The sequence below is a fragment of the Plasmodium vivax genome, chromosome 13 (genome assembly GCF_000002415.2).
Source record: "Plasmodium vivax chromosome 13, whole genome shotgun sequence".
Classification (NCBI taxonomy): domain Eukaryota; phylum Apicomplexa; class Aconoidasida; order Haemosporida; family Plasmodiidae; genus Plasmodium; species Plasmodium vivax.
The window spans coordinates 107,744-124,410 of NC_009918.1; the positions used below are offsets into that span (position 1 = coordinate 107,744).

The 16,667-nt window shown below is 47.4% G+C and overlaps 5 protein-coding genes across 5 annotated transcripts, besides 37 other annotated features; 3 read left to right on the forward strand and 2 right to left on the reverse strand.

Moving 5' to 3' along the window:
* Positions 1-166: 166 nt before the first annotated feature.
* On the reverse strand, positions 167-3,515 carry PVX_084230 (nucleosome assembly protein 1, putative; the record flags this gene model as incomplete). Its single annotated transcript, XM_001616463.1, has 3 exons — positions 1,871-3,515; positions 1,306-1,363; positions 167-1,131 (listed from the first exon to the last, which is right to left on the reverse strand). The coding sequence occupies exons 1-3, from the start codon at positions 1,892-1,894 to the stop codon at positions 167-169; spliced, it is 1,047 nt and encodes a 348-aa protein (XP_001616513.1). The 5' UTR covers positions 1,895-3,515.
* Positions 173-210: a microsatellite.
* Positions 385-421: a microsatellite.
* Positions 1,040-1,077: a microsatellite.
* Positions 1,474-1,516: a microsatellite.
* Positions 1,844-1,909: a microsatellite.
* Positions 2,374-2,417: a microsatellite.
* Positions 2,497-2,531: a microsatellite.
* Positions 3,418-3,470: a microsatellite.
* A 730-nt stretch (positions 3,516-4,245) lies between the features above and the next one.
* Positions 4,246-4,270: a microsatellite.
* Positions 4,271-4,408: 138 nt separating this feature from the next.
* Positions 4,409-4,431: a microsatellite.
* Positions 4,432-4,583: 152 nt separating this feature from the next.
* Positions 4,584-4,603: a microsatellite.
* Positions 4,604-5,042: 439 nt separating this feature from the next.
* Positions 5,043-5,077: a microsatellite.
* Positions 5,078-5,228: 151 nt separating this feature from the next.
* Positions 5,229-5,268: a microsatellite.
* A 200-nt stretch (positions 5,269-5,468) lies between these two features.
* Positions 5,469-5,609: a microsatellite.
* Positions 5,610-5,838: 229 nt separating this feature from the next.
* Positions 5,839-5,900: a microsatellite.
* Positions 5,901-6,004: 104 nt separating this feature from the next.
* On the forward strand, positions 6,005-7,814 carry PVX_084235 (ubiquitin-conjugating enzyme E2 4, putative). The gene is made up of 5 exons (XM_001616464.1): positions 6,005-6,138; positions 6,811-6,914; positions 7,155-7,224; positions 7,353-7,500; positions 7,629-7,814. The coding sequence occupies exons 1-5, from the start codon at positions 6,115-6,117 to the stop codon at positions 7,724-7,726; spliced, it is 444 nt and encodes a 147-aa protein (XP_001616514.1). The 5' UTR covers positions 6,005-6,114; the 3' UTR covers positions 7,727-7,814.
* Positions 6,769-6,823: a microsatellite.
* Positions 7,446-7,465: a microsatellite.
* Positions 7,578-7,613: a microsatellite.
* Positions 7,664-7,683: a microsatellite.
* Positions 7,815-8,082: 268 nt separating the features above from the next.
* Positions 8,083-8,115: a microsatellite.
* Positions 8,116-8,140: a microsatellite.
* A 96-nt stretch (positions 8,141-8,236) lies between these two features.
* Positions 8,237-8,263: a microsatellite.
* Positions 8,264-9,041: 778 nt separating this feature from the next.
* Positions 9,042-9,147: a microsatellite.
* Positions 9,148-9,248: 101 nt separating this feature from the next.
* Positions 9,249-9,278: a microsatellite.
* Positions 9,279-9,429: 151 nt separating this feature from the next.
* Positions 9,430-11,412, forward strand: PVX_084240 (hypothetical protein, conserved; the record flags this gene model as incomplete). Its single annotated transcript, XM_001616465.1, has 7 exons — positions 9,430-9,532; positions 9,634-9,876; positions 9,972-10,068; positions 10,192-10,249; positions 10,492-10,556; positions 10,703-10,983; positions 11,300-11,412. The coding sequence occupies exons 2-7, from the start codon at positions 9,768-9,770 to the stop codon at positions 11,410-11,412; spliced, it is 723 nt and encodes a 240-aa protein (XP_001616515.1). The 5' UTR covers positions 9,430-9,532; positions 9,634-9,767.
* Positions 9,435-9,474: a microsatellite.
* Positions 9,620-9,649: a microsatellite.
* Positions 10,045-10,068: a microsatellite.
* Positions 10,243-10,270: a microsatellite.
* Positions 10,731-10,757: a microsatellite.
* Positions 11,247-14,014, reverse strand: PVX_084245 (hypothetical protein, conserved; the record flags this gene model as incomplete). Its single annotated transcript, XM_001616466.1, has 1 exon — positions 11,247-14,014. The coding sequence occupies one exon, from the start codon at positions 14,012-14,014 to the stop codon at positions 11,465-11,467; it is 2,550 nt and encodes an 849-aa protein (XP_001616516.1). The 3' UTR covers positions 11,247-11,464.
* Positions 11,534-11,600: a microsatellite.
* Positions 11,737-11,767: a microsatellite.
* Positions 11,911-11,936: a microsatellite.
* Positions 12,138-12,165: a microsatellite.
* A 240-nt stretch (positions 14,015-14,254) lies between the features above and the next one.
* Positions 14,255-14,275: a microsatellite.
* Positions 14,276-14,835: 560 nt separating this feature from the next.
* Positions 14,836-14,889: a microsatellite.
* An 85-nt stretch (positions 14,890-14,974) lies between these two features.
* Positions 14,975-16,639, forward strand: PVX_084250 (hypothetical protein, conserved; the record flags this gene model as incomplete). Its single annotated transcript, XM_001616467.1, has 1 exon — positions 14,975-16,639. One exon carries the CDS (start codon positions 14,975-14,977, stop codon positions 16,637-16,639), a length of 1,665 nt encoding a protein of 554 aa, XP_001616517.1.
* Positions 15,150-15,171: a microsatellite.
* Positions 16,411-16,435: a microsatellite.
* Positions 16,640-16,667: the final 28 nt, after the last annotated feature.

Here is a 16,667-nt window from a genome sequence, read left to right on the forward strand (position 1 = left end):
TTCCACCGTGCACCCTTCCCTTCACGCGCGAAAATAAGAAGCATGGTGGGGAGGAAAAGCCTCAGCACACCGTCCACCCGGCCATACAACACGCGCTTTGCTCACTGCGCAGGTTGTTACACATCCCACTGCAAGCGTCACTTACTCATAGTTACTCCGCGCTAAATCAGGAAGTCAGGGCCTCCTCATTGCTCTTAGCGCCATCATCCTCATCTTCCTCATTGTCGTCATACTCATTCGTATCTACATTACTATTTTCATCGTTGTATGCACTGTTGTTACTTTCGTAGCTGTTATAGTTGCTATTATTTTCGCTGCTGCTGTAGCTGCTGTCCACGTCACTCACAATGCTGTTGCTTTCGCTTTCGATTATAATACCCAAGTAGTAATCAACCGCATAGGGAATGATTCTCTCCTTAATGGTTAAGGCCACTTCGTAATCTCCCTCTATAATCATCTCCAACTGGGCTACCTCATGTTTACTTAACTGCTTTATAACATTTGAATTGGGAACTTTGTGGCTGGTAAAAAAGTGGAAAAAGCTATCCCTGTTAACTGTTTGCTGGACCGTCTTCACTTCTCTTGAATTTTTGTTATGTTGTTTTTTAACGACGTTTTTTTTCAAAATATTTTTATTATCAAACCAGTCGATAACAGTCGCCTCCGTGTGTAACAACACTGGCTCATTGTCACAATCGACACATTTCATATGATACGTTTTCGTCAAAACGGAGTTGCTAAAAAACGGATTGGATGCAAAGTGAAAGGATAAAATAAATCCCTCCTTTTTCTCCTTATTTTTTTTTATATAATCACATCGAATGTCATTTAGGTATACTAAAATTTCTTCATCGTGGTCCTCTATAACATGACTCACTGTGTTGTTGTTCCTCAATGCTCTTAGCCAAAATTCAGGCAGATTTGGAGTGCCGATTTTTGCTTCCCCATTTCCTACCAATGCTTCTCTTCTCTTGTCATAAATCGGCCCATACAAATCGTGGTACTTTTGCCTTAACAAAAATAACTCGTACTCAAACTTCGACTCGTAATCGTAGTACTCCTTCTGGTACAGTTTCAGCTTTTTTAGCGTTTCCTTTTGTTCCTCCGTCAGGTCGGTCATCTTTTCATCATCTGTAGGGGGGGAAAAATAAAAGGAAAAAAAAAAAAAAAAAAAAAAAAAAGGGTTAAACAGGTGTAACAACAAATACGCCCTTGTGCTGTGTGCAAATGGCGCGAAGTGTCTTCCTCCACGAGGTTATCTCCGCCAAACCACTTCTCCACCTCACGAGTGCCTGTCCAATTTACCTATTTTTATGCTTTCCAGAAGCGACGATATTTCCTTTTCCTCTTCGGGGGGGATTGGCTACATGGTGTGCAAAAAAAAAAAAAAAAATACGTTAACAAGGGGGCAAAAAAATACACTATATTAACAAAGGGGCAAAAAAACACATTAACACGTCAGCTGAAAACACTAACGAGTTAGCTAATTTTCCGCTCAAACGCAGTTCCGCCTGCACAGGTCAGGCGCCTTTCCGTGCATACTCATAACGTTGCAAAAAAAAAAAAATTAATCAAATCGAACACTACGAAAAAGGGCTAATCTGCAGACAAGTGTACGAACATTTCGCCACGAGCAACATGGAGAGGGCCCTGCCTACATACACACGCGCATATCGCACGTGTGCTCAACCCTCACAACAACAGTGTACACGTGAACAAATGGTAGAAGGGCAATTACGCCGTTCCACGCGGGCTGGAAAAGCTACCCACATAAACATACACATGATAATGGGCATATCTTTTACGCAAAAAAAACGTACACCGCAAAATTCGGAGAAACGCTTCTTTTCTCCTCAAATTTGTTAATTACCTGGTTACTCTCTGTGGCTGCCATTTTGTACAAACGGTTTTGCTTCCTCGCTCTTACGTACGAATATGTGCTCGCTTTTTACTTTGCTTCGCGTGGCTTCGCGTGACTTCGCGTGACTTCGCGTGACTTCGCTTCGTTATGCTGTTGCGATATGTAAAATTATGCCTTTTCTGTACGTTCTTTTTTGCCGCTTTTCTGTATTTGTTTGTGGATTTTTTTTTCTCTTTTTTTTGAGGAGCGGGTGCTATCGTTATGATACATAAAATGTGAAAATTAACTACGTGGCACAATAAACGCTTTTACATAATTCATATTTATTTATATAAAAAGGGGAAGAGAGAAAGGCAAGCGGCAGGCAAGGAGGGGAAACACTTAACTTTTAAGGCGCGTAAAAAGGCACAATTTACATGGCAAAAAAAAAAAAAGGTGGAAAAATGTTTACATAATAATATGTACGTATAAATACGCGTAGGCTATACAATACTGTACATGTTTTACAAAACGATTTTTTTTACCCGCTAAGGAGTGTACGCACAAATCCGCAAGAGCACAGAAATGATAAACCTCGGAAAAATGAAAGGGGAAAAATTAAAAAAAGAAAAAAAATAAGTGAACTGAAATGAAGCGAAATGAAGCGAAATGAAGCGAAATAACGCAAAATGACGCGAAGTGACGCGAAATGTGGGCATGCGCATGAGGAATGCATACGGTGACACTCACCATGTGTACGGTGGGATGTCACCAAGCTGACTCATCACTTTGTGCCATGTAGCCCCCCTACCCATTTGGAGCTATTCATATTTTCACTCCGCTAAGGTGCAGGGGTGGGGGGCCATAAAAAATTCGTCACTTAAAACATACACTGTGTTAATATGAATACATAAATACACGAGTAAAAATGTGCCGAATTTTTTTGTCGCACCTTTGAGGAGTCCTTAACCCCACAAGTATGATAGCGAAATGGCATCGCCCACACGGTGGGGGTGTTTAACAATTGCGCCTTTGCGTGTATGCAAATACATAACGCAAGCGCTGCGTATGCCGCCCGCTATCTTCATATGAGTGTATGAGTGTAAAATAAAAAATGAAGGATGGGTGGGTCACCAAATTTGTATAGGACCTTTTTTTTTGCCTTATCGGCAAAGGAAGGAAAGGGGCATGAACAAATAGCAGCCCTTGAGAAGGGGCGTACTGCCATGAATATATACACTCGCGTGTAATGGCACGTATTTACGCACATACAAATTTGCATGCCTGGTGGGGGAGTACAGCACGTAACTTAGGACCCACGCCATGACACACTGTGCTTCACCAAAATGGGGAAAAGTCATTCAGCCCTTCCACCTTCTCATAAAACTGTGCGAACAGCACGCATATTTTTTTGTTGCATACCAAAGGGGGGGGGCATTTATAAGCGTCAGTTTGTCGAATGTAAAAGGGGAAGAGGTCCCCACTCACGAGAGTACATAAGTATTTCACGCCATGAACGTGTAGGCACGATTTCTTTTAAATGTACACCTTTAAATATGTGCACGCACGTATTGGTAAACCAAGCCATTAAGGATCCCCCCCTGGGAGAGTATTTTTACACACCGGTGAAAGAACAATAGGGGCGCACATGTTACTACACCAGGACGGTTGGCGCACTGACAAAAAAAAAAAGAAAAAAAAAAGAAAAAAAAAAGAAAAAAAAAAGAAAAAAAATGGCTGTTTGGTTACCCCCCAATTAGGTGCATTTTGCAGTGCGCATGATGCTAATGCACACACGATTGAATCGCCCCCGACGATACAACTCGTTCACACCGTTATGTCATGCCCCCCTTTATGTGTAAATTCTCCCCTACGGGATTTGTCTTGCAAAACGGTGTAGCCTGCGCGGGAGCTGCTCAGTTACACGTTAAGGTGGAAAGACAGTTAAGTAGTTAAGCAGGTTAGCCGGACAAAGCAAATTCGCTTTGATATCACCCCTGGTAAAAGTGAGCATAATCAAAGGGAACCACCAGGGGGGAAACGCAAATGAATTAGACCACTCCGGGGGGTGCAAAAAAAGGTAACATTTTACTTTCATGTGGATGTCGTTTTAGAGCGATTTTGCGATAAGGCGCTGCAGCGGGGAAGCGTTTCGTACTACGGGGAGTTGCCCCTTCCAGGATGGGCTCCACAGATAAGTAGAGGGGGAATTCCCCCTTCTCATCGCTCACCTAAAATTTACACCCCAGTATGCACCCTTCTCCACCTAGCCATTTCAATAGGCGTACACCTTTCCGAATTTGCTAATGCACAGCGCGCAAGGAAATATTAGCTGCTGTTACGAATCTGCTTTTTTTTTTTTGCTACTCCTCTGGGGTGCACACAGAGGGGTTATTCTACAACCGTCTTAGGTATGAGCCCCAATTGGTGGAGGACCAACATTTGTGCGGGCCAACGCAACAGCCCTCTGTCATCCACGCGCGGGGAAATATAACCATGTGTATTCCTCGGTCGCTACACCTATTCGTGTTAACGGCAACAACTTCTCCCATGGTGGGTGTAACTCTCCATTCCGCAGCCACGGTTAGTGAGCACTGCCATTGGGGTCCTTTCTTTTTTCTATATGCTTTTCCTCTCGTGTGTGCCCCGTGTAGGTGAGTCCACGTGTTGGCAGCGAAGCGGAGGCTACCTCGCCCATCTGCTCAGCTGCTCTGTCGCTCCTCCGCTCCACCACTCCTCCGCTCCTCCACTCCTCCGCTGCCTGAACCTTTCCAACTGTGCCAAATTAAGCTCCACACACACCATGTGCACATAAGGGTAATTTCTCTCCACCCCTCTTTGTGCAACTTTTTTTTTTTTTTTTTTTTACCTTTTGGTTAAAATGCACATCAACGTGTGGAGCACCCACTGCGCAGATGAACTACAGAGAGAAATGGTCCCCACAAGTGGCAGTCCGATCGAAATGGTTTTAAACAAATGGGGAAGGAGAGTCATCTATGTGGGCACATACACCCATGCGTACATAGTACGCACAGTGCGTGGTGGACCCCAAGAGCAGCATTTTCAGTACCACGCGAGGATAAACCGTTCGGCGAGATTCCAAACAGCAGAGGCAGTCGGGGTGGCGAGGGGCGATCAGCTTCGCGCTCAACATGTGTAAGTAGGTGGTTCAAGCTGGATGGGGAAATTCCCGCCATGGCTACTCGCCCACGGTATGTGTAGCGGGTGAGCGGGTGAGCGGTTAAACTGTTCTTGGCTACACCGCTAAGCCGCTAAACTGTTCGTGGCTACACCGCTGGGCGGCGCGAGAAGTTCCCCTCGAAATGAGAAAAAACACCTCCGTACGCTGACGCAAATGGCTGCCACGCAATACAGCGATGCGTCCCATGGCGCGCACGCAAAATGAACTGCTCTTCCTCAAATGGGAATTTCGCCCCAGGATGCATAAGAAAAAATACCAGAGAGGTTACCTAATTATACATCACGTCCGCGCTTGCCCCAACATGGCGTGCACTTGAGATGCGTCATGTACATTGGTGAGAGGTTTGCTTTATATGCCTTACGTACCCGTACGCGTTAAAGTGATATATCATTGTACGTTTTTTTTTTTACTTCCGCGTGCGCGGGTTACCCCATTTGATGAGCGCGCCATCCCCCCTTCCCCATTTTTGCGTCCCCGCGTGCGTACGCCGCGAACGGGCGCCCGTGTACACGAAAAAGTTTTAAAATGAAAAACGAAACTAAGTGAAAGAAGCAAATGTGAAAGAAGTGAACATAAACGAAGCGAACGTGAACGAAGCAAATGTGAAAGAAGTGAACATAAACGAAGCGAACGTGAACGAAGCAAATGCGAACGAAGCAAATGCGAAGCAAGTACTCAAATGACGCTTCATCCCCGTATGCGCATACGCGAAGTTTGCCGGCGGGGTGGACTACTGCGCATCCTCTCGTGCGTATGACGATATTCGCATGAAACTCCCCGTTCGTCAATTTTCTTCCTTTTCAAATGGTTAAAAAAAAAAAAAAAAAAATATATATATATACAAACGAATGGAAGTGAAAAGAAAATTTAAAAAAAAAAATAACATAATTTTTTTCACTGTTTTTGCTTATTTTTGTTTTTTTTTTTTTTTGCTTTTTTTTTTTTTTTTGCTTTTTTTTTTTAATTCCTTTTTAAAAAAACGCATGATTTCACACTCCCCTCTTGTAAAGTCGTCACATTATTAAATAATTAAACCAACTAATTAGTAACACGAGAAAAATATAGAAGCAGCATGGCACTGAAAAGAATAACGAAGGTAATCAGCCAACTGCCTTTGCGCGCATGTGCCGCGGCTACGCGAACGCGCGGGGCGCCATTACTGTGCTGTCACTATGCCGTGACTATGCCATTACTGTGCCATCGCTTCGCCATCACTGTGCGATGATTGCACGTGTGGAGGCACATTTGGAGGCACCTTTGAAGGCACGTGCCAGTCGAGTGTGCTTTCGCGCGAGCACGATGCTTTCGTGTTCCCCTCTCCCCCACTGTGAATGCATATCTATAGCGATTTTCGTCTTTCCCCTGTGCTCCATGTGCCATCGTTCCAGCTGCGTTTTTTTTTATTTTCCCTCCCCCAATTGTGTTATTGCATGATGGCGGTGTAAAGCTACACGTTCTGCGTAGCTGGTGGGCCGCTCAACCCGCTCAACCAGCTTAACCAGCTTAACCAGCTTCGTCCACCATCCATTTCATAACCTCTTCCGCGCCGTGACGTTTTCCATCCCCCGTCCGATGCACACACATGCTATGCGCGTAACCGTTCGGTTTAGAAAGTGTGAAGTGGCGCGGATCCCTTTTGCATGTTTAGGCGCCCAATTTGGTCGCCCCTGCTGCGGTGCCGGCACCCCACACAGCAGATGGCACACATGTGCACAAACGGGTTTACACATTTCTCCTTTATTTTTTTATATTTCTGGGACTCCTGCAGGAATTGCAAGACTTGAATAAAGACCCCCCCACGAATTGCTCCGCGGGGCCAATTGGAGATGACCTCTTTTTTTGGCAAGCGACGATAATGGGACCAGGGGACAGGTGAGCGCACCGAGAGGAAAAAAAGGGGAAAAAAGGAAAGAAAAAAAAAGGCACACTGTGGACGCACAACGTGATCACCTCGCTGAGAGGAACCGATCTACAGCGTTACTGTGCCCTTCCGTATACGTGTGTGATTACCCGTGGTGAAGCCCCCATTGGTCCCTCCACCCGCCTGCCAATATGCACACCTTCTCACGAATACCCCCCCCCCCCCCTTATGCATTATCCCCCCTTCCGCAGTCCCTACGAAAACGGCGTATACTTCCTGAACATAAAATTCCCCCCCGATTACCCCTTCAAGCCTCCCAAGGTAAGTAGCCCCTCTGTGTGTGTGGCTCATATGGGAAGTGCTGATTGACTGCTCAGGTTACCTTCCAACGTTGAGTGTGCGCTTGGTTTATATGCCTACCTGCCGTTTCGTTTTCCCCCCTTCTGCAGATCATCTTCACCACGAAAATATATCACCCCAATATAAACACGTCGGGCGCCATTTGCCTGGACATCCTGAAGGACCAATGGAGCCCCGCGCTAACCATTTCGAAGGTGCTCCTGTCCATATCGTCGCTATTAACTGACCCCAACGCAGGTGAGTGGACGTTCAGCCGTTCAGCCGTTCAGCCGTTCAGCCGCTTAGCTGTTCTGCCGTTATGCCTCCCCTCCGCCCTGCTTGAAAAACGCCTGCCCATCGCCTCCCCCCCCTGTTCATCCCCGCAGACGACCCGCTCGTGCCCGAAATCGCCCACGTGTACAAAACGGACAGAACCAAATACCACCAAACTGCAAAGGCCTGGACGCAGAAATATGCCCAATGAAAATTATAAAAATAATTCAAAATAAATTTAATTAAATCCCCTTTTTTTTTTTTTTTTTTTTAAATAATTTATTGATTCTTTTAAAATATGTAAGAAAAAAAAAGTTAAAAAAAAAAAAAACAAAAAAGAATGCAAAAGCAAATGCAAACGCGAATGCAAACGCGAATGCAAAAGTAAATGCAAAAGTAAATGCAAAAACGAACACAAAAACGAATACAATACAATTGCAATACATTTAAACAACTGAGCCATCAAAAAGGAAGCGAAAAAATGGGAGGCGCCGGGTGAAGGGCGACGCAGCCGCCGCGGTCCAAACGGCCGGCTGCGCAGCTGCGGAACTTGGGCCCACGCATCCGCCAGTGAGCAACTCAGCAAGCAAGCCAAGCAACATGACGATCAAGCGGACAAGTGAACTGACCGCCAAGCGGATAAGTGAACTGACCGCCCAGCGGACAAGCGAACTGACCGCCGAGCGGACAAACCACCAAACGTGCACACATTCCAGTGCATATGTGTGTGCATGTGTACCCGCCCACGTGTACACGCATGTGCATTCTTTTTATATATGTGTATATGTACAGAAAGAGAGGAAAGAAGGGGAATAAAAATATGAGAAAAAAAAAAAAAAAAAGAAAAAAAAATTAATAAAAGTAAATTAAATTTTTTTTTTTTTTTTTTTTTTTTTATAGTTTTTATTGTTTTAATTTTTTTTTTTTTTATTATTTTTTTTTTTTTTGCCTTTTTGCTTTTTTTTCACCCTTTTTTGACATTCTTTTTTTTTTTTTTTTTTTCTCCATGTATATATATGTATATATGTTCCAATGCGCTGAATACGCGGAGATATGCAGACATAGAGGTGTACACATGCACATACATCTTCGTTACAACGAACTTTTCTAACAGCTCCACGACTCCTTTTAACGACTTTACTGTTTTACGTGGCGCAGCGTTGTCGTGACAGCGGCAGGTGTCTTCCGTTCCCCCTTAAATTGCCATCTCTCAAAGTTGTGCAGCACTGGTAAGCGCATATGCCCATGGGCAGCTCCTCCGATCTGCGCTTTCTCACCAGCGTGGAAACGTTCCTGCTGGCGGCACTCCAATGAGGAGAATATAAACATGACGGGTAAAGCATCGCCGCTTCATAGGAAAAAAAATAAAAGTGAAATGTGGAGATGCAAATAAAATTTCTGCTTAACCCTTTTAAATTTTCCCAAACGTGGGGACTTGCCAATGGATGGTCTCCCCGTCTGGCACGGAAACACACACGTCGGTTTGTTCTGCGTCCAGTTGTGACATTTGTGTAAACTTAAAAATTGATAATCGGACGATTTCGTCATTTTGAAAAAACCCTTTGGCGTAAAGCAGCCCTAAGACACGCATGCGCAGCAGTGTAGCCACCAAGTGCCATCTCCTCTTCCTGCGCGCCTCTCTCCCCCGCCGCTAACCCTCACTCGGCAGGTTAAGCGCGTACTCGGGATGGCATTTTACCCAATCCACGTTGCCTATGCACATGCAGGGCAGGAGCGTTTCACACCCGACGACGATTCATTCACGTTCGCGTCGCGTCACCCCCAAATGCACTATACGCGCATGCCCCTCGCCGAAGAGACAAGCTCAACCGCGCGCAAAAAAAAAAAAAAAAAAAAAAAAAGAAAACCCAAAACTGAAAGATAACATATCGATTTGGTCGATTCGTTAAAAATATAAACAGAGAGAGAGTCACCCCCTTGGCAGTTTCTTCATTTTTTTTTGAGACATTTTATCAATTCGTTCGCCCTGACGACATGCGCTGCTAACCCAGTTGGGGTATCATTTTTTTTTTTCTTTTTTTTATTATTTTTTTTTTTTTTTTCGTCCGACCCCGTTCGAGAGCGACTTCGCTACGGATTCATCGAACCTTCCTTTAGGACACATCACACATCTGTGGGATCTAAAAAAAGGAAAAAAAACTCATCTGCCCTTTTCGCCACACACATGTGTGCAACAAGTTCATCTGGAAAGACCTTCCGTCGCTCCTCGTGTCTCCACCGCATTTAACAAAATGCACCGCGACGTGTTAGAAAAGGAGCGGCTGATGCAAAGGCATGAGAAGCATGTGAAGAATAAAGTGGTCGATAATGTAATAACTGATGTGACGTGCCTAGGGCAGGGTAATTCGCGCGCGTCACCTCTCCACCGCTTCATATCTACACCACTTCACCTCTCCACCACTTCACCTCTCCACCACTTCACCTCTGCACTGCAGGCAAAACGTACCTCCGGAAGAGCGAAGCCGCGTTCGAGGACTTCAAAATCAGGGAGGGGGAAAAACTCAAGTCCCTCGTCAAAATTGAAAATAGGCGGTAGGAAAGGAGGCAGTGCAACGCGGATGGGGGGCATCCCGGTGGAGAGGCGCACCCACGCGAGAGCACACACTACCGCTTACGTCACAACCGCGCGCATCACAACACTGCTACTCACCTCAGGAAGGAGAACCTCCAAAGAAATGAAGAGCGGTGGAAACTCGCGGAAGTGAATGCACAGGTATGTAGGAGCGAAGCGTGGTGAGGCATTCGGCTACTCATCCGTAACTGCCCCGAAATGTGCCCCAACAAAGGGGGCGCCTCATTTGTCGGGGGAGGCGGTTCATTTATCGCTCCCCTTTCTCAATTTCAAACCACGTGCCCTTGGCTGACGCGACCTGCGACGAAACCTGCACCACTATCTCCATAACACCTATAACACGCCCGCTCTTTCGCCCCCCACACCCCCGTGACGCCAAAAAGAAAGAGAAGGACAAAACCCGCGCGCTGCAAAATATGCCATTCAAAAGCGAGAAGAATAAGACCAAGTAATTTGGGAGCACCCACCTGGGGGATTAAAAAAAAAAAAAAAATTCCCCCAAATGAGGAGCAACTAAGCAGAAGGGAATACACCCATGTGTAATTTCCATTCGCATAGATCTTCCCTGAACGCTCCTCCGTGCGTCCCCCGCAGGTGCCACCACGACATCATCAACCATGGGTACCTCAATTATGACGAGTCAATAAAAATGGAAATGAAAAAAAATGTAACAATTGAGGAGCGAGGCAGGGCGTGCTGCGCGAAGCGGCTTGCTATCCCCTCATGGAGGGGGGAAAAAACAAAATGCGCACGCACATATGTGTATACCTACGTGCGAGCCTCTCCTCTGTGTTCCCCCCTTTTGCAGATTTGCGTGAATAACAGGAGAAGCTACTTATCCCAGAAGATGAGCGGCTCGTACAACCCCATCACCGGTTCGTTCTCCCCACCCACACGGGGGCCTTTCTCATTCGTCAGCTTGTAAAGTTGTCTCTCCCTGTTCCCTTCGCCATCCTCCCCTCCTCACCGAGCTGTGATTTGAGCCCAATTGGACGCGGCACTTTATTTCTCCTCTTTGACTACCCTGCCACTGCGCCGCTCTCCTCTCTTCATCTCCCACTCAGGGGAAAAAAGAAGCTAACAAAATGGACCACCGTTTGGAGATGCCCCTCCCCCCCCTCTCTTTGCCGCTGCGGTGATGAAATGGTGTTTGCTTCCGTTTGGGTCGGCTCGCCCAGGGGAGTCTCCAAGGTGTGTTCATTTGCTTCTCCACGGGGGGCGGCAGCGGGGTGAGCGCTTCTTACTCGGGGTGGGTCCTCCCCACTTGCAGCCATTTGAACAGCTCACACGATGAGGAGGGCTAAAAGGAAGCGTAACGCAGCTTATCCACCCCATTCAACGCCGCCTACACCCTCTTCAGACGAGCAGCAGCATATGCGCGGGGAAGAGGTAGGGCGCGCGCCCCGTGGAGACGCTGAGCGAATCGACGAGGGCGAACTGCAGACGCGAGTTGGCCAATTCGCGGTTCAGCGCGTCCTCAATTTGGCCAACCCTCACCTCGTTGTAGGAAAAGTAGGAAGGGCCAAAGAAGGTGCACCCGTTCCGATGGGTATTATCCTCCCTTTTGCAAAATGGCTGACTGGTGTGGCTCCTTTTTTTTTGGCGAAAATTTTTTCTGCCGTTGAGATCATCCACTCGGATATCACACAGCAGGCAATACTCATCAACCGATTTAACAAAAAAGGAAAATGTTTTTAAAAAGCTTAAACTTTCCCTTTCCCTTTCCCTTTTCCTCCTCTTCAACTTTACAACCTCCTCGTAACGTCTCCTCATCACCCTCCACTTAAAAAAGTTAATAACCACGACGAGCTCTTCACCCTCCTGCAACGCGTTCGCCCCTTCCACGTGGATCCCCACACTCGTCAGCGTCACTCGTTTCGCCGCAAAAAGGAGTACCCCCTTAATGCCATATTTTTTCGTCACGTGTTTGGCAAATTTGTACCAGTGGAAAATTGCTCCCCTCTCCGATGATTCCTCCTCTTCTCCCTCCTCGCCTCCCGCCTCCCCTCGCTTCTCCCCCCCCTGCACACACGCCGCCCCCCCGTAGTGAATATAATAATTGATGAACGCGGTGAACACATAGCGGTGCATGAAAAACGGCTTCACCACGGTGTCTTCGTTTTTTCTTTCGTCCAAATATTTAAATGTACATACATGCATTTCCCCATTTGTGAGGATTTTTTTTTTTTCTGAGCAGAAAATGCACGCACATTTGGCTAGCTCCAACTGGGGATGTTCTCCCTCTGTCTGTTGCAAAGATGGCTGTGTTTTTGTGTCTCCCCCTTTTGTGGCGTCCCCCCTGGTCACATACCACTCCTCCACATCACTCGTGTCTTGGGAATCCTCTCCAGAATGATCTCCCCCCTGCGAGATGGCCATTTCTCCCCGTTCATTCATCGCCAACACGTTCTTGTTAACAAGCCGAATGAACTTCACCACCATTTCTTTGAGATTCAATCCCTTTAGGTTGTTCTGTCGAGACATTTCTACATTTATATTTTTAAAATTTCTATACAGTTGGAAATTTCTTTGCAGCATGAAATTGTTTCGGCTCACTCGTTGGTTCCTCGGCCGATTCATCTGCAAGGGTGTGTGCATCCCGCCTGAAGTGGCTTCCCCCCCATAAAGCAGCGTCTGCTCCTGCCTCCAATTCGGCTTCCCTTCCGCCTGGCCAAACAAACGTTCATATAGCTTTTCTCCTACGGGGCAATTTCCACCGCCCCCCATTTTTTCCACATCCCTGTGCGGAGCCGACTCACCCTCGTGCCTACCCTGGTAGTAGTAACTGTACACGTCTATAGTCCTGTTGCTGTTTCTCTCTTCATCCACTGCTGCACGAGCTGCACGGTCGCTCCTGCTTTCTTGCGTTGACTCGCTGGACGCCACGTGGCTCACGCCCGTGCGGTTTAAAATGTCCTCCTCGGAGCTGCCCCCTCGAGAGTGAGGCGGCGAACGAGGCGGCGAACCTACTGATGAAGCTACTGACGAGTCGCCGCCCCCCCTCGACATGTCAATTATGCTCACAAAGTTTAGCTTCCTCGAGGCTCTCTTTTTTAACTTCTCAAAATTTATTAGGCGGTACATCCCTTCCCCCTTCGTGGCATTAAGGCCATAGTAGGGGGTCGCCCTTCTCCCTCTTCTTCCTCTCATGCCCCGAAGGCTCCCACCCCCACTCGCCTGGTAGCCACACCTGTTTGCAATTTTAGCTCTCCTCTGTAATCCCACGTTCGCAGAGGAAGGCGTCTTCTTTCGCGTTTTCCCCGTTTCTCCAAAGCTGAGGTGGAAATTTCCCTCCCTTATGCACATTCTGCTTTGCAGTTTTGCACCCTCCCCATTTTGAACTTCCTCCTTGGTTTTCTCTTCTGACCCGCCTTGGGGGGTCTCCTCCGAGGAGCTGCTAAACAGGCAGTTGGGGATACTCCCATGGGGGGTTCTATCCCCTCGATTTGCCTTCTCCACGTCGTGGCTAAACACACAGCTGGGGTTCCTCCCCTGGGGGCTTCTCTCCTCCACATCGCTGCTAAACAGACAGTTGGAGCGACTCCCAGGGGGGCTTCTCTCCCCCAATTTGCCTTCCTCCCTTTTAGGGCTGCCCCCATCCGAGATGCTGCTGAACAGGCACCTACTCCTCACCTTCCTCTTTTTCTTTTTCTCCTTATCTCCCCCGGAACTATCCTCATTACTTACGCTTCCATTAGAGAAGCCCCTCTTCCTGCCAGGAGCTCTCCTTTTTTCCTCTCCAGAACTGACGCTAAAGAGGTTTGTTCCTTCCCCACGCTCTTCACTGGTTCGCTTCGGCTTTATCAGTCTCCCCCTCACCGCTCCGCTGCGCCTAGCTCTACCACGCGCTGTCCTACCCCTTCTCTTGCAGCAACTGTTCCCCGGGTTGCTTCCAAACAGGTCCATCCGATGCGATCATGCAATCGAGTTAAAAGTGTGAAAGTAAAGAGGGGGGCACCTTTACGACTTTGGCTCTTCTCTCAAATTACAAAAAAAAAAAAAAAGAAAAATGGAACTCCCTTTAAGGTTGACTCACCAATGTGTTCATTCTTCCAATGTGACGAGCTTTCGCGGAGTGGATGCGGCCCTCCTGCAGTGCCGCTCCCGCTCCACTCAAGGGTCCTCTGTGCGGGCGAGGGCAGTGTGTGCACGTGTTTCATCTACACACCGGTTCGCTTTTACCAATTCGCTTTCACCTGTGCATGCGAACCCAAGGTGCAGCATTTTCACCCCCCTCCGTCGCAGCAACCCTGTTGCAGGGTGTGCGCCTCGCCAAACATGTAAGACGAAAATGGAAGCCTTCCCAGTCAGCACTCACTCCGCCTTTTGACCGCCGTTCATTTATTTGCATTCCAGCGAGGGAACTTCTTCCCCTCCGGGAATGGTCAATTTGGCCGAAAAGAATTTACTTTCCCTTTCCACTTTTTTTTCGTTTCCCCCCCGAGGTCATGCCTACCATTTCGGCGCTGCTCAGTTGAGCTGCATAAAACGCCTCATCCGGGATTCACTCAACGTCGATTTGGTTTACGGCACTGCGGCACTGCGGCACTGCGGCATTTTTTGCCACATTTTTTTCGCCATTTTTTCGCCAATTTTTTCGCCGCTTTCACCTTGCCTGTTCATAACTTGCTAGCCAAAATGCTGGCCCCCCAAAAGGAAAGTCGCAAAAAAAATGGAACTCAAAATATGTAACAAAAAACGGACAACATAAAAATTGTAGCAAAGGGGCGGGGCGACAAACAACGAGTTAGCGGAAGGGGCAGGCAAGTAGACCGCCAACTGGGGGACGTGAAGAACTTTCTTCAAAAAGAAATGTAAAAAATTGAGGGGAGGGCCCAGATTAAAGCGAAGCTTATCCCACCAAATATGATAAGAAAAAAGTGGGCACCCAACGAAAGGGTCATCAGACCCATCGTCAGCAAAGGATGCATCAATCCAGTCAACATAAAAAATGTAAAAGAGTTGAAAGAAGAATTAAAAGATAAAATATACACAAACATATACGCATTCAATACGTTATGCGATGGTATATACGTCAGTAGAGGCATCCATGCAATTACGGGGAGGAGAAACAGCGGGAAGAGTAGCCTGTGTGCACACATTTGTGTGAACCTCTTTTTTAACGACTGGCTGCACTACTTCCACTTGTTTTACTCTGCCTTTTTTGACTTTGTGCAATTTTTGGAAAATAAAAATTTTGAAAATAAGTTTTGCTTGCGGACGGCTAGTCGCCTGCGCCAATTGGGGGCGGAGTTCGCCCTGGGGAACAAAAACTTCGGCGAGTTTAGGCAGCTGCTGAGGCACTTCGCTGCGCAGTTCGTCGAGGCGGAAGGGGGCCAGGGAATGGGTATCTGGGGTGGTAGCGATAGTAGCGGTGAAGGGGGGAGCGGCGAATGTGGCCTCCACCCCCACCGCTGCCATCACCGCGCCCCCCCTCAGCGCTTCTCCAAACGCAGGGCCATCTACCTCGACCTGGACAACAGCTTCTACATCGAGCGGTACAAAAATATGATCCACTCCTCGCTCGAAAAAATAAAAAAGCTGATGAGCACCTACAAGGAATTTTGCCTTGAAAGAAAAAGCTCCCTCTTCCTGCTGCTGCTAGAAGGCGACGGAGAAGTGAAGGAGTTCCTCTCACCGCTACGAAGGAAGTACACCGAATCGTATGACCCCCTCATGCACTGTTTTAACCTCCACTTGGAAAAGCACCTCAATCGCATCACATTCGCAGACGTATACAAAAACTTCCAACTTTTAAAAGTATTTCACTTAGGCGAACTCATCAACGTTATTAACTTTATCAGCAGCGAAGTGAAAAAATGGGAACAGCCAGGGGGTAGACACTTCAGTAGGCACGTGCCGTCCGACTTAGGGGTACTCGTCGTGGATAACATAAATTACCTGCACAGGGGGGGACCCCAAGGGAAGAACAAATGGAACAACGAAATAAAGCAGCTCCTAAATACGCTGTCCGATTTGTCAACAGAAAATAATGTGTGTGTTCTCCTTACGAATAATGAAAATAATTATTTTAAAAAAAAAGAAGAGAAGCTCTTCCGTCTGTACTCCAAATATGTGTACAGACATGTGCTCGTCAAATTTATTAACGAAAAAAAACTTTTTGAGTTTTACTTTCCTGCTAAGGGGAAAAGCAAATTGGGGCGTCCCCATGGGAAAGCCAACCCAAAGGGGAGTACCCAAATGAATGGGGGCCTCATCAGGGAGGACAACGCCAACCGGAACAGCGGCAGCGATGGGAATGCAAACTCGTCTAGCGAGCAGAGCTTTAACGAGCTGTCGGGCAGTGCCCACGCGGAGTACGCGGGATACGCGGACGGGGAGGACGTGCACGATGGAAGCGCCGCCCATGATGGGGACCACTCCGATGATAGCGATGACGAAGACGCCAGCGATGCCTTCTTCAAAAAAAGGTACAACCTCAGGTACATAAAAATAAAAAGGAAGAAACGCAAACCGGAGCTGTGCTTCTTCGAGATAAACGAGTTCGGGATCGAGACCATGCTGGGTTGAGGCGCCGGCGGTTGGAGCGGCGCGGTAG

What these genes read in the sequence shown, in the direction of transcription:
- PVX_084235 (XM_001616464.1), top strand. Translation starts at nt 6,115, where the DNA reads ATGGCACTGAAAAGAATAACGAAG. An exon ending in CACTGAAAAGAATAACGAAG is followed by an intron (nt 6,139 to 6,810) that starts GTAATCAGCCAA and finishes GGACTCCTGCAG; the next exon opens with GAATTGCAAGACTTGAATAA. An exon ending in ACCCCTTCAAGCCTCCCAAG is followed by an intron (nt 7,225 to 7,352) that starts GTAAGTAGCCCC and finishes CCCCTTCTGCAG; the next exon opens with ATCATCTTCACCACGAAAAT.